This window comes from Leopardus geoffroyi, chromosome E2, assembly GCF_018350155.1.
Source record: "Leopardus geoffroyi isolate Oge1 chromosome E2, O.geoffroyi_Oge1_pat1.0, whole genome shotgun sequence".
Classification (NCBI taxonomy): domain Eukaryota; kingdom Metazoa; phylum Chordata; class Mammalia; order Carnivora; family Felidae; genus Leopardus; species Leopardus geoffroyi.
The window spans coordinates 12,908,755-12,923,269 of NC_059335.1; the positions used below are offsets into that span (position 1 = coordinate 12,908,755).

At 53.0% G+C, this 14,515-nt stretch overlaps 1 protein-coding gene across 1 annotated transcript; it reads left to right on the plus strand.

The window, feature by feature from the left end:
- Positions 1–1,362: 1,362 nt before the first annotated feature.
- LOC123578855 (carcinoembryonic antigen-related cell adhesion molecule 6-like) lies at positions 1,363–13,161 on the plus strand. Its single transcript, XM_045442130.1, has 10 exons — positions 1,363–1,566; positions 2,405–2,764; positions 4,776–5,054; positions 5,291–5,545; positions 8,310–8,588; positions 10,065–10,185; positions 11,164–11,216; positions 11,519–11,550; positions 11,977–12,018; positions 12,277–13,161. Exons 1-10 carry the CDS (start codon positions 1,503–1,505, stop codon positions 12,340–12,342), a joined length of 1,551 nt encoding a protein of 516 aa, XP_045298086.1. The 5' UTR covers positions 1,363–1,502; the 3' UTR covers positions 12,343–13,161.
- The last annotated feature ends 1,354 nt before the right edge of the window (positions 13,162–14,515 follow it).

Sequence of the window (14,515 nt, forward strand, 5' to 3'; positions counted from 1 at the left end):
TTTCTCCAAGAGACCCTTCTGAGTCCCTCCCATGTGGCTGTTCTGTCCTGCCCACTCCTTCTAGGGGCCGAGGAGCACCCTGATCTGTCAGGGGTCCCTGTGCAGCCCCCACTCCTTGCCTGGCACCAGCCACGGGGGAGGCAGGGTGACCACAGGAAAGTCCCCCTGGCAGAGGACACGGGCTGCCCAGGACGCTCAGGAGCACACGGTCAGCCTCTCGGCCCCAGTGCAGCCAGCAGACACGTAGAGGAAGGGTCTCCTCACGATCTTCCCTCAAGGATCAGGGAACCTCCCGCCACCGGACCTCCCCCCACCTCTTCTCTTCCCAGGACACACAGGAAACCACCTGCACACCTGGAACCTGAGCTCCTGAGACGCTTGGTCCCGGGTGTCGGTCCCTGGAAGCAGAGGCCGGGCTGGGGACACCCAGGGATGGAGAGTGGGTCCCTCACCAGTCATCACCCTGCTTGCCCTCTTCTCACCCTCAGAGCATTACTGTGACCTTGCTGCCAGGAGTCAATGCAACTTCCCCAGAGCATTTGAGAACACTGGGGGGACCCGGTGCCCCGCTGGGCTTCTCTGATACAGATGGAAAGAATCCCCTGGGTTTGGGGCCTCTGGGGCTCTGTGTGCGGTGCTGACAGACTGGAGGCCAGGACTCAGCAGAGGCCAACTCGGAGTAGGGAGGAGGCTCGTCCTCTGAGAGAACCAGGTCCCCGTCAGCCTGGCTTTTCAAAGTGTGCCTGGCCCAGGACAACCAGCCTCACCTGAGAGCTTGTCAGATGCGGACTCTCAGGTCCACACCACACTGCTGAGTCAGAATCTGCATTTTACAGGATCTGCAGACCCTCTGTGGGTGCAGGAAAGAAGGAGGTGGCCCCACTCCCACATCCTGGGGTCTCAGCCTGGCTGGCCATCTGCTGAAGCAGCATTTCTAGGGGTCACCAGGGCATTCGCGATCTTTAGAAAGTTCCACAGGTGATTCCGATGCCCGGTGGGGGTAACATCCCTGTGACGAGAGTTCCTGGGGTAGCTCCTCGGGCTCCTGCTCTGAAGAGAAAAGCCACATGGGGAGGAGAGGGGGCTGCAGGGGGCTGACTGTGCGCCCCGACCCTGAGCTGTGGGGAGCGCCCAGGACACCAATGCCACAGGCTCGTGCTTGTCCACACAAGGGCATTGTGTGCGCACTCGCATATGGTGGGAAATCCCAGCTGAAGAGGGAGAGGCCTCAGCAGTTCGCAGGGAACCCAAACGTAGACGAAATGAAAGGGGAAGGAGACCAGGAGGGCAGGAGTGAGGGGAGGGGAGGGGAGGGGGAGGGACCGGGCAGAGACCCCGCCCCTGCCCACGTGACCCGGCCAAGCGCTCCTGCCCCCAGAGGCGGCTCAGCACAGAGGGAGGAAGGACCACGGAGCCAACTTGTCGTGACAGCGGTGCTCCTGAGCATTTCTGGAGCCGAAGCTCTCCTCACAGAGGGAAGGACAGAGCAGGCAGCAGGCGGCATGGAGCCCCCCTCGGCCCTTCCCCGAGGAGGGCGTGTTCCCTGGCAGGAGCTCCTGCTGGCAGGTGAGAGGGACGATCCCCTGGGTTAAGGGTGAAGGGAAGAGAGAGACTGGCTGCGGTCTCCCAGGGGAGGATGGGGCGCCGAGAGGGGACATGGGAACAGGGCAGGGCAGGGCAGGGCAGGACAGGGGGTTCCCGGCTCAGCAACAGGAAAATCTCATGATCTGGAAGAGGCGAGCGAGTGATGACGTGTTGTGTCCCAAGTTACTCATCACTGAGGACTGAATTTTGGACACGATGTGAGCAACCAGGGACCCTAAACGCTGCCCCTCCCACCAACCTGAGATATTGACAGATCAATGCTGGGCCCTGGGAACACTCATTCATTCATCCACAGGTATTTGCAGCCGGCCCCACCACTGGGGCACAACACAGATCAGAGTCCCTGCCCTCCCTGAGCACACTTCTCTGGGGAGGAAGACAGACGAGCAAAGACACAGAATGGGAGGTCGGGCATTGACAGGCCATGAAGGGAACAGAGCGGGAAAGGTCAGAATGTGAAGACAGAGGGTCTTTAGAGGAGGCGGTGTGGGCAGGCCTCTCCCAAGGACCCCTGAGTGTGAGCAGGTACCTGAGGGCAGTGAGGGAGTGAGCCCACGGACATCTGAGGGAGAGTACTGGAAACAGAGGAAATCACAAGTTCAGAAGCACTGAAGCCATGGCGGTCGTGCCGCTGACCTTGACCAGTAGGACACACACACACACACACACACACACACACACACGCTCACCCCTGGGCCCAAGGCTGAGCGATTAGGACCTGCTCAGTCTCCAGGGCCACATCTTTCCGTCCCAATACATAGGCCAAATATTGATCCAGGTCCTCTCTCTTCCCTCCTAGTCTCACTCCTAACCTTCTGGAACCCTCCCACCACTGCCCAAGTCACTGTTGAATCGGTGCCGCCCAATGCTGCCGAAGGGAAGGACGTTCTTCTGCGTGTCCACAATCTGCCTGTGAATCTTATAGGCCTTGGCTGGTTCAAAGGGACAGCTATAGATCCCCGTAGGGAAATTCTATCATATGCAGCCGACTTACAAGAAATTACCCCAGGATCTGCATACAGCGGCAGAGAGACATTATATCTCAATGGATCCCTGCTGTTCCAGAACATCAACCTGGAGGACACAGGATACTACACCCTACAAATCATAACGAGGAATATTCAAGTTGAAAGAGTAACTGGACAGCTCCGTGTATATCGTGAGTAATTCGTCTCTAACCTCTGATGTCGGGTAGAGTGAATTCTACTTGGTACACACAGGATTGACAGGCCTGGACTGTGCCTCCCTTCCCTTCTGCATTTTGTTCCAAATGGTGTTTGAGCATTTAGTGCAGGACACACACAGTAGAGATGAATTTCCTAAGATTGCAACTCCTTTCCTGGAATCCAGACTCTACGACCATCTGAGAAAGACCATGCAGGTCACAGTCAAGGCCAGGCCCGAAGGGGCCCTGGGATCCTCACTAGAGCTCAGCCCAGAAGGCCCTTGCCCAGAGCAGTGCCTTGGGGCTCCTGAGTCTCGTGACCCCGGGGACTCTGTGCCAGGGTGGGGTAGGGCTGCTGGGCAGGGCTGACAGGGAGCAATGATTTCCCAGCTGCCCGAGTCCTGAGCCTCTGAGCTGGTCGCCAGCCAGGGCTCGTCTCCAGATCTACATCTGGAGAGAGGCATGGGCAGCACAGACATAAAAAGGCTCCGGTCCATTAGCCAACTGCCGTGGGGGACTTAGGAGACTCCAGAGGAGGGTCAGCACCCCCAGGGAGGAACAGAGCAGAGAGATGCTCTTGATGGCTCTTCGTCTCCCAAGAAGGAGGCCCAGGGAGGGAGCCTTGTCTTGTGGAGGCAAGAGTAAGAGAGGCCATTTGATTGGCCGGCCGCGATATGCCATTTTAAGGCCAGGTATTTAAGGATGGTTAAAGGTTACTTCACAGGCATGGCAGGTGGAGATCATTTAGCATTATTCCTGTTGTATTAGGGGGAAACTGAGGCCCGGGGAGGTATAGTCACTGAATCAGGGTCACACAGGCTGATGGGCTGCTGGGCAGCACAGCCCCGTCCTCTCCTCCATCAGAGGGAAGGGTGCTGGTGTGGGCACTGAGAGCAAATAGAGGCTCATTCTGTGTTCACTCTACAACTAATGACCCCCAGCAGCGACCTGAGTCAGCATGCCCCGGCCGCCCCTCAGGTGGCCCATCCTCACCTCCCTGTGTTGGACTTGAAATCACTGAGTGTTTCCTGGTGTGTTGGTGTCCCTCCCACTGGGGTGGAATTGCCTTCTCCTTCTGACTCTGCACCTGAAACCAGCACAGGGTCCACGTGTAACCAACTCACTTGCTATTGTTTAGGAGGGAAGGCGTGAGGGGCGCCTGGGTGGATCAGTTGGTTGAGTGTCCAACTTCGGCTCAGGTGCAGATCTGCTGAGATCAAGCTCTACATTGGGCTCCCTCCTGTCAGGGCAAACCTTTTGGATCCTCTGTCCTCTCTCCTTCCATGCCCCTCCCACCCCTCTCTGTGTCTCTCTCTGTCTCTGTCTCTCAACAATAAATGAGCCCTAAAAAAATTATTTAAAAAAAAATAGGAGGGATGGAGTGAACAGTGTGGATGCCTCTGTTGCTGGAGGAGGGCCAGGCCTCCTAGGATCCTGCACCACGATGCCTTTCTGAAGAGATGTGGTCGTTCATTCGCTCATCACCCCTCCTTCCTGCTCATTCTCTGACTCTTTGCTTGATTTTGGACTCTGCTCTGCCATGTATGGGATCGCTGTCTCACGGCAGTCTTTATCAAAGCCCCTTCAGGCCCTGGGCCCAAGTACTGAACTGACCTCTGGGCTTGCTTCTGGTGTCCCTGGGTGTCATTTCTGCTCAGATCCCCGTCCCCTGGCCAAGCCATCAGGTCTGCGAAGAACCAGGAGAGGCGCCGTGTTGGGGGGTTGGGGGCTGTCTCTGACTCTGTCCCGCGTCTTCCACGACAAAACTCTGCCCTGTGATTGACATTTGAGAAACCCTGTGCTTGCTCTCAGACACACAGAGCAGGGGGCTTTTCCTTCTGTGAGTCCTCAGATCCTCTGGCATTTGTCTCGAGATTCACAGATCTGCTTTATTCTTAAGGACTCGGGTTGGCAGACAGATGAGAGAAGGCAGCTCTGATCGAAGATGCCTTTGGAGGAATCACAGGTACCACACAGGGCAATGTTCTCTCTGTTGTCTACACAGCGGAGTTACCCAAACCCAACATCACAAGCAACAACTCGGACCCCGTGGAGAACGTGGATTCTGTAGTATTAACGTGTGAACCTCAGACTCAGAACACAAGCTACCTGTGGTCAGTAAACAGTAAGAGCCTCCCGGACAGCGCCAGGCCGGAGCTGTCCCTGGACAACAGGACTCTCACTTTACATGGTGTCACAAGGAATGACACAGGACCTTATGAGTGTGATACTTGGAACCTAGTCAGTGCCAGTCGTAGTGACCCATTCACCCTGAATGTTCTCTGTGAGTAACTTGTATTCCTACCTGGCCCCGGGCTGCCAGCCCAAATCCACGCTGCCAGAGGTCAGGCCACATCTGTCCTTCTGGGGTCTGAGTACCTGACTCTCACCTAGACACCCAGGCAGCCCATGGCTTCTGACCCAACTTAGATGGACACTGTGGTCCCTATACACACCCAGATCTTCCTCTTCCCCTTCCCTTGGATTACATCACATGTGGCTTCATTCTGTTTGCTCCAGATGGCCCGGATGCCCCCACCATTTCCCCCTCAGACTCCTATTACCGTCCAGGGGCAAACCTCAGCCTCTCCTGCCACTCAGCCTCTAACCCGCCTGCACAGTATTCTTGGATTATCAATGGGAGCCCCCAGCCATCCTCACAGGAGCTCTTTATCCCCAACATCACTGTGAATGATACTGGATCCTATGCCTGCCTTGTTTATAACCCTGGCACTCGCCTCAATAAGTTCACGGTCAAGACTCTCACAGTCTCTGGTAAGTGGATCCCTAAAGCATTTACATCAAGCACTGTGGTGGAGATCTTCCTGGTTTCCAGAAAAGAGCCTAGAAGAAGTTATTTTGCATTTGCTTGTGACTCAGATCTGTCCTTGAACTCTCCCATCACATGTCTGCAGATGCTTCCTCCCTGTGCTGTCTGATGTCTCATGGCAGTCCTTGAGATCTGAGATCTGAGATCTCCCAGTCCAGTCTGCAATGTGGGGAGGGGATTCTGTCAGCTCCCAAAACCCCCACACATACAAGGCGCCTTTGCAGGTGGGGAAAAAAGAAGGGTCCTCAGGGTCAAGTTGCTTTTTGTTGTTGTTGAATTGCAGAAGTGCTTTATATATTCTGGATATTAATCTCTTACCAGCTATGTTTTGCAAATATTTTCTTCCAGTTTGTGGGTTGCCATCACTTTGTTGTTGTTGTTGTTGTTGTTGTTGGTTAGGGAACTTTAGTTGACACACAATGTAACACTAGTTTCATGTGCACAACATAGAGATTGGACAACTCTGTGTTATGCTGTGCCTACCACAGTGTAGCTACCATCTGTCACCATGCAATGCTATTAAAATACCATAGACTAGGGGCACCTGGCTGGCTCAGTAGGTAGAGTATGTGACTCTTGATCTCGGGGTTGTGAGTTCACGCCCCACATTGGGTGTAGAGCTTATTTAATCTTAACAAAATCTTTAAAAAATTAAAATAATAAAATGCCATTGACTATATTTCCTATGCTGTCTATTTCCTTCCTGAGTCCTGTGTATTCCTTAAGTGCTACCATCACTTTCTTGATTGTGCCTTTTGGTGCACAGAAGTTTCCCATTTCAGTGCAATCCAGTTCATCTGTTTTTTCTTTTGTTGTCTTTGCTTTGCGTGTCATATCTAAGAAATCATCGGGAAATCCAGTTTCAATAAGCTTTTGCTTTATGTTTTCTTCTAAGACTTTCACTGTTTTGACTCTTACGTTTAGATGTTTGATCTGTCTTAAGTTAGTTTTTGTGCATGATGTAAGGTCAGGATCCAACTTCATTCATTTGCATGGGTATCCAGTGTTCCCAAGACCATTTCTTGAATAGAAGTTTTTCTCCATCGAATGGTCATGACAACCGTACTGAAAATCATTGGACCATAGGTATCAGGATTTGTATCTGGGGTGCCTGTTGTATCCCATCGGTCTCTATGTCTATCTATATAGCAGGCCCACATTATTTTGGTGACTGTAGCTTTGTAGTCAGGAAGTAGGAGTCCTCCAACTTTGTTCTTTTTCAAAATAATTTTGGCTATTTGAGGCCCCTGAGATTCCATGTGACTTTTTGGAAATTTCTATTTCTGCAAAATATTTCCTTAAGAATTTAACAGGGGGGGGCACCTGACTGACTCAGTACAGTGGATCATGCGACTCTTGATCTCGGGGTTGTATGTCCAAGTCCCACGTTGGGTATAGAGATTCCTTAAAAATAAAATCTTAAAATAAAAGCATTTGTTATGGATTACATTGAATCTGTGGATCTCTTTGGGTAGTATTGTCATCTTAACAATATGAAGTCTCATCATCCATGAACATGGGATGTCTTTGCCTTCATTTGTGTCTTCTGTAATTTCTTTCAGCAACGTTTTCTAGATTTCCATGTATACTCTATTGCCTCATTCTTTCATTCCTAAGTATTTTATTCTTTTTAATGTTATTGTAAATGACTTTTTTTCTTGATTTTGGGAGGAAGGTCTTTTTAGTGTATAGCAGCACAATTGATTTTTGCCTGTTGATTTTGTATCCTGCAAGTTTGTTGAAATTGTTTATTAGTTCAACAATTTTTGCAGAATCTTTAGAGTTTTGTACATATAATTTCCATCATCTACAACCAGACCTCATTGTACTTATTCCTTTCCAATTTGATTGCATTCTATTGTTTTTCTCCTACTTATTTTGGCCTGGACTCCTTTCCTCTGTTGAACATGGGTGGTGAAAGAGGCATGTTTATGTACTATCTGATCTTAGAGGAAACACTTTCCGTGTTTCACCATACAGTATGATGCTAGCTGGGGGTGTTTCCTATAAGGCCTTTATTCTGTTGCAATCATTTCCTTCTATTTATAAGGGTGCCAGTATTCTGCATACAGTAACCGCTTCTTTACAGAAGTTTTTCACCATGAGAGTCAATCCACAGTGGTGGAAGTAAAAGTCTTCTTCAGCCTGAGAAATCCTGTAGATTGAAACTCTTTAATTCCTAAGGTGATGAAGACTGGGTGGGCTGCTCTCATTTCCTAATAAATTATAACCGTGCAAATACCTTCCCTACTTTACACAGAGCTGCTGGGGACGCAGAGATAGAAGGCCTGCAAGCCTTCCTCCCCACCATACACGAAAAGGTATATAAGGAGTGAGGCTTGATCTATTAAAGTCATAGAAGTTCAAGAAAGGAATCACACAGGAGTCCATGGGAAGAATTCCACCTGCTGATGAGGATGCTGGACATGGGCTAAGAGATGTGTGGTGCTGATACTACAGACATGTCCAGGCAGACCAGGCAGATGACTGAGGGCCAGAGGGGGACCTGAGGGTCCGAGGGAGAGGTACAGCCCCCTCCTTATAGATCACCACCTGAACAAAGACACTCATTCTTCTGCAGACATCAGGGCCATCCTCTGGGGCACCTTTACAGAGCCCAGTGGGGCCCTCGGAGTGGCCGAGATCTTGGAAGAAGGAGCATGACCCCAGGCCCCCTCTCATTCTGTCACCTCCTCTGTTTCTCCACAGAGCCAGTGTCCCAGCCCTCCATCAACATCAGCAACACCACAGCCACAGAACATAAGGACTCTGTGGTCCTGACCTGCTCTACAAATAACACAGGGGTCTCCATCTGGTGGCTCTTCAATAACCAGAGTCTAAAGCTCACGGAGAGGATGAAGCTGTCCCCAGACAACAGCACCCTCACCATAGACCCTGTCAGGAGGGAAGATGCCGGGGATTATCATTGTGAGGTCTCCAACTGGGCCAGTTCCAACAGAAGTGACCCCATCAGGCTGGCTGTGAGCTGTGAGTGACCCTCGACCTCTCCCCCTTCCTCCCTGTATATTTCATGAGCAGGGGGTGTGTGTGAAATAGAATACCGGTCTGGGGGAGGTGGGAGCCTCCTTCACAGCCTCTACAGCAATGTGGATGAGATCCCCGGAATTAGACTAATCTTGTTAACATCTTGGCTCTGCTTTATACCAGCTGTGGGACCTCAGACAAGACACTCAACCTCCAGAACCTAAGTTTCCTCATCTGTAAAACTGGAAAGAACGGCTGGCTCTTAGGGCTGTTCTGAGGGTTGTCACTATGAGGTTAATGAGATCTTAAATCCTGAGACAGCATCCTACACAGGTTCAAGGCTCAATCAAATTTAGCAGTTCTTGTTCTTTTGTCATTGACGTTGTTGTTATTAGCCGTAATGTCCCGTGGAGCTGGGATTAAGTGTTGTCTCAACTCGGTCCAGTTCTGTGACCTTCACTACTTTACTGAAGCCCTTGACACTCTCAGACCGTAATTTGCACAGTGGGGTTGACACCTGGCCGCCTCATGGAAGCAGCAGATGAGATAAACACAAAGTATTTTCCATGTGCCTGGCCCAGCGCTGACCTCGAAAGCAGTCAGCTAGTGTTATTTTCACTAATTCGTGTTGAGTGGACAAGTAGGGGCCTCCCTCTAAGACCATCGATAGTGATGGAAAAGAAGAAATGGGGGAAGAGGCATAATGTGAGAGGAAGAGAGAGAGGCCTTAGGAGGAAAATAAACAGGATGTTGGCACTGACCACAGTTTTGGGCAGAGGAGGGCAACATGAAGATTCAAGTCCAAGGTTTCACTATGAGGAGTAGAAACGACACAGCAGGGGACACTTGGGTGGCTCAGTTGGTTAAGCTGGCAATTCTTGTGGGTTTTTTTAAAGTTTTTTTTTTAAGGTTATTTATTTATTTTGAGAGAGAGAGAGAGAGAGAGAGAGAGAGAGAGTTAGGGAGATGCAGACAGAGAGGCAGAAAGAATCCCAAGCAAGCTCCGTACTATCAGCACAGCATCCAATGCGGAGCCAGAACCCATGACCCATGATGTCATGGCCTGAGCCAAAGACACATACTTAACCGACTGAGCCTCCCAAGAGCCCCAAGCATCCAACTCTTGATCTCAGCTCAGGTGATGATCCCATGGTTCGTGGGTTAGAGCCCCTCGTTGGGGCCTGCACTGAAAGCGGACACCCTGGTTGGGATTCTGTCTCTCGCTCTCTCGTGCCTCTCCCCCTTCTTGATCTCTCTCTCTCTGTCTCTCTGTCTCTCTATCTCTCAATAATAAATAAAAAAACTAAATGACACAGCAGCCAAGCGGGTTGGGATGCTGTAGGGATAACACACACCACCCAGACCTCAAAGTCTTTCCTTCCTCCTTAACCAGGCCCTTCCCCCCACCCCCAATCCCCTCTTGACTTCAGCAGATATGACTTGGGACTCATTCCTCCTCCCTTTTGCTTCTTATTTCAGATGGAAGAAGCCCCACGGGCCTCCCTGTGGGGAGCAGTGTTGGCATTGCAATTGGGGTCCTGGTTGGGGTGGCACTCGTGGCCTCCCTGGGGTATGTCCTGCTCCGGGTGAAGACGGGAAGGTATGATGGCATTTCCCACACACGATCCTGTCCACCACCCCTCCCCCACCCCAGCGGACTCACCAGCAGGCAGACGCCGTCCTGACCCAGGATTCTGGGCTGGGTGTCCCAGACCTCCCAACTGCCCCCTGGATTTCTCCTCTGATCACACCTGGCTCCTTCCTCACCAGCTGCTGCCCAGGGCCCTTCCTCCACAGATGCCTCTGTGCAAAATTAGGGACAATCACAGAACAGCCCCTCAGGGTTGTCCTGGTTCGCTCGGCAACCCTACAGCAGTGCTCGGTACTAAAGGCACAGTGGCCGGTACCTCCCGTGGTTTGTCAGTCCACATGCCCTGGGACGGGGATTTGCAGCCTCAGGACCGAGGGTGGTCCTGGCCAAGGTCACGCAAGGGAGAGTGGAAGACCCTGACAGGCCGGGTGGGGTCGACCCCCAAAGTGGCACATGTGGGAACCACGGCGCCTGATGTGTGACGCCGCAGACCCTGGGCCCCGTCAGGTAGAGGTCCTGGGACGAAGCCCCTCGTCCAGACAGATGGAGATAGAGCACGAGCCAATGTCAGTTTTCAGCGTCTTCTGGCCTGAGGACTCGAGGGTCTGGCCACAGCAGGGGCACCGCATTCAGGGATCTGACATACCTGGGGCTCCCCAAGCGTCCTGCACACGCAGCTGGCCGCCTTGACCCTTCCACTCACTCAGACCCTCGTGTGTGATTCCTTTCCTGGGCCCTTGATCCCTTTTCGGGACACTTTCTCCTAGGTGTCCATCCGCTGCCCGGCTTCCTCTCTGGTCCGAGGATACATGTGCTCCGAAGGCCTTTTTTTATCCCTCTCCTGGGCCCTTCCCCTCCTAAATAGACTGGAGGAGAGATGTGGTCTCTAAGCCCTGCTTGGAATGAGGACCCTCCCTGTCCCCTGTTCTGACACCAGAGCTGTGACCTCTCCCTGCCCACCTCACAAATAAGCCTGATCTTTCCTAGGGCCAGGGGCCAACATAATCACAGAGAGATGGGGCACCCAGTCTGCACCCCTGGTGAGTATCCCTTCAGCCCAGGCAGCACAGGGAGCCCCTCGACCTGCCCCCAATGTCCACTCCTGCCAGTCACACCCTGGGGCCTCTGACCACGTCCCTGGGGCTTCAGTACAGGGGACCCCAACTGGCCATACTCCCTGACCTATGGAATCTAGGGCACGGCTCAGCACCTCACAGACCAGCACCAGTGGGTCTCCCTGTGGGAGGTGCTCCTTCCCTGGTTCTCCGAGAGCCGATGACCCGGTACCTCCTGGGAGGTACCTCCTGGGACCCTGGGTGCTAATTCCTGTTTCTGTCCCCAGGTCATGGTCCAGTCAGCAGCTCCACATCCCCGGTAAGCCCGCCCCCTCCCCACTGGGGTCTAGGTTGTGCGGGCGCAAGGCAGAGAACCAACGAATTCAGCAGCACAGCACACACCCTGCTTCCCCCAGAGTATCCAGGACAAGGCAGGGCCCGTTCTGCCCGGGATTGGGACCGTCTTCAGGGACAGGACCACTCCCCACCCCGTCCTGAGTCTCTCCTGCCACTCTGAGCTGGCCCAAGGGGAACCCTGGAGTCTGGCCAAGGACAGAGCACTGGGAACATCAGCCAGGGGTCCTGGGCTAATAGGAGTGGGGCAGGGAGTTCAGGAGAGACTGGTCTGGGTTGGGGTGTGGGTCAACAGGCTTGGCGAAAGCTGCTCAAGAGGCAGAACAGGTCACCCCTGCAGAGAAATGACTCTCCCTCTGTCCACTGACACCCATTGTCTCCCCCTGTTCAGAGCGCCCTACCCAGCCCGAGGACAGCCGTTCCCATCTACCAGGTGAGTGTGGGCAATGAATGTTCAGGTCCCCCAAGCCCAAGGGGGCTGAGGATCTGTCCCCAGCCTGCCCTGCCTGTGCTTTCAGGTTTAGGACACAGCAGGGCAAAAGGGCACAGGGGCTAGTGGGAGGAAGGAGGGGCCTGGGGCAGAAACCTGCCACCCAGCCAGGTTCCCAGAGAGGTGGACGCAGGACCTGAAAGTCACCCAGACGTGTTCTGAGAAGCTTGCGGGGTTCAGAGGCCTCTTTTTCTTTTACAGGAGTTACAACACCCTGACAGGAACATTTACTGCCAGATCAACCACAAAGGACAAGTGTCTTCTTAGTTTCCCCTTCCCCTGGGAGCTACTCCTTCCAGGGGCCTTCCTGAGACCCCAGACCCTGGGTGGGGTCAGGTGTCCCCGCCTGAGCCAGAGAACCAGCTCTAAGCCCAGAGGATATTCAGGGACATGGACCCAGAGTCCGGGCCTTCCTGATTTCTGGAAGCCCTGACAGGCTGCCACGAACCCCGGATGGGCCAGGACAAAGGCCCCCATGTCCCAGGAAGTGGGGTTTCCCAGGGAATGTATCCCGGGCCCTGACCCACCAGGGACAGCATGAGGGGATCTGATGAATCAGGACTCTTCCCCCTCCTTGGCCCTTTTTTGGTGAATGGTGATTTCTCTGAGCAGAAATTCACCTGAACCTCTGGGGCCCTTCTCTCCTGGGTCACACAGGGAAATGTTCCCTCTGAGTTCACCAAGCCCCCACCTTAGTCCCCTGAGACAGAGGAGGGGCGAGGGGTGTTGACATGCTGGGACCACGTTAACTCGAAAAGGAGAGATCACCAGAGCTGTGGCCAAACTATGACAGCACTCAGCGGTCCTCACCCTGCTCAGGGACCAAGGCTGGAGACACCTCCAGTGTTTGCAAATGTGCACGGGGTTCTCAGGAGCACAGAACATGGTGCCTCTAATGACCACACGAGGAGGAGCTTGGAAGGAGCAACCCTGGGCAGGCACACATCCCAGATGGGACCCCTTCATAGCCTTTTGGTGTCCTGAGCCCTTTGGTCCTCCTCACCCATCCCCGGTGGCCCTGACTGGTGGCCTTCACCAATAAACTTGCCCTGTCCCCAAATCCAGGATCCAGGGCATTGAGACCTGTCTGAAGCTTTCTCCAGCCTTCGGGATGTCCTTCTTGCTGGGGTGACATAAAGGCAGGTTGTCAGAGGAACCCCAGGGTTTAGGACCCAGAATTCATGCTCTGAGCATAGCCTTCCCAGACACTGCCCATGACGTCTAACCCAGTACCTCCCAGCAGTGTCCACTTTTCTCCCTGAAAGGGATCTTATCTTGAAACACACCTCCTCCCCATAAATAAGCATGCAGGTCAGAGGCAGAGGGCTATCCCCACCTAACTCACCCAGGCTCCCATGGTGTTGGGACAAAGTTCTCTTCCACCTGGTCCACAGGCCTCGTCCTACTGTCCCACCTGCAGCCTCCTCCACACACCTGGGCTAGCGGCTCTCAGTCCTTCCCTGAGGCCCCCGGTTGGGTGTCCATGTGGATTCGCTCGCGTCAAGGTGCCCTGTTCACACAAAAGCGGTCCAAGCACCAAAGCACCGCACCCATGTTTCACAGGTGGGTTTGCCATCACCCACTTGTTTCTTAGTCATGAGATGAGAGGTAAGAAAAACAAGCTGCAAAGTATCACGTCATTTTTAGCTCTGTGATGCTCCTATCGCAATGCACACTATGTTGGATTAGACAAAGTGACGCCTCTTGTTAGTTTCCTCTTGCTGCTCTAGCAAATTATTGTAAGCTTAGTGGTGGATGTCAACACAAATCAAGGTGCCCACCTGGCTGTCTCTTCTGGAGGCTTAGGAGAGAGTCTGTTTCCTTGTTTTTCAAGCTGTGCCATTGGAGGCTGCCCACCTTCCATGGATGTGGCCCCTTCCTTCACCTTCAAAACCAGCAGTGCAACATCTTGAAGTCTCTGTGTCCTGTTTCCACATCACCTGTCTCTGGTTCTGCCTTTCCTGCCTCCTTCTGTCACTCCCTCTCTCATGCCTGGGTGGCTCAGTCAGTTATGTGTTCAACTTCAGCTCAGGTCATGATATCACAAGTTTCAGCCCTGTGTCAGACTCTGTGCTGACAGCTAGGGAGCCTGGAGCCTGCTTTGGATTCTGCGTCTCTCCCTCTCTCTCTCTCTTTCAAACTAAGCCCTGGGCATAGTTGGGGGGCATCAGCACCTTGGACAGTGTCCCAGCCTGGGGCTGAAGAAGCTGCCCATGTCTATTCTCTGTAAGAAAGATGTAATGAGGGGCGCCTGGATGGCTCTGTTGATTGACCTCGGCTCAGATCATGATCTCAGGGTTTGTGAGCCCAAGCTCACGTGGGCTCTCTGCTGTCAGTGCGGAGCCCACTTCAAATCCTCTGTCTCCCTCTCTCTCTCCCCCTACCCCGTGCTCTCTCCCTATCTCTCTCTCTCTCAAAAATAATGCAAACATTTAAAAAA

What these genes read in the sequence shown, in the direction of transcription:
- LOC123578855 (XM_045442130.1), top strand. Translation starts at nt 1,503, where the DNA reads ATGGAGCCCCCCTCGGCCCTTCCCCGAGGAGGGCGTGTTCCCTGGCAG. An exon ending in GCAGGAGCTCCTGCTGGCAG is followed by an intron (nt 1,567 to 2,404) that starts GTGAGAGGGACG and finishes CTTCCCTCCTAG; the next exon opens with TCTCACTCCTAACCTTCTGG. An exon ending in CAAGACTCTCACAGTCTCTG is followed by an intron (nt 5,546 to 8,309) that starts GTAAGTGGATCC and finishes GTTTCTCCACAG; the next exon opens with AGCCAGTGTCCCAGCCCTCC.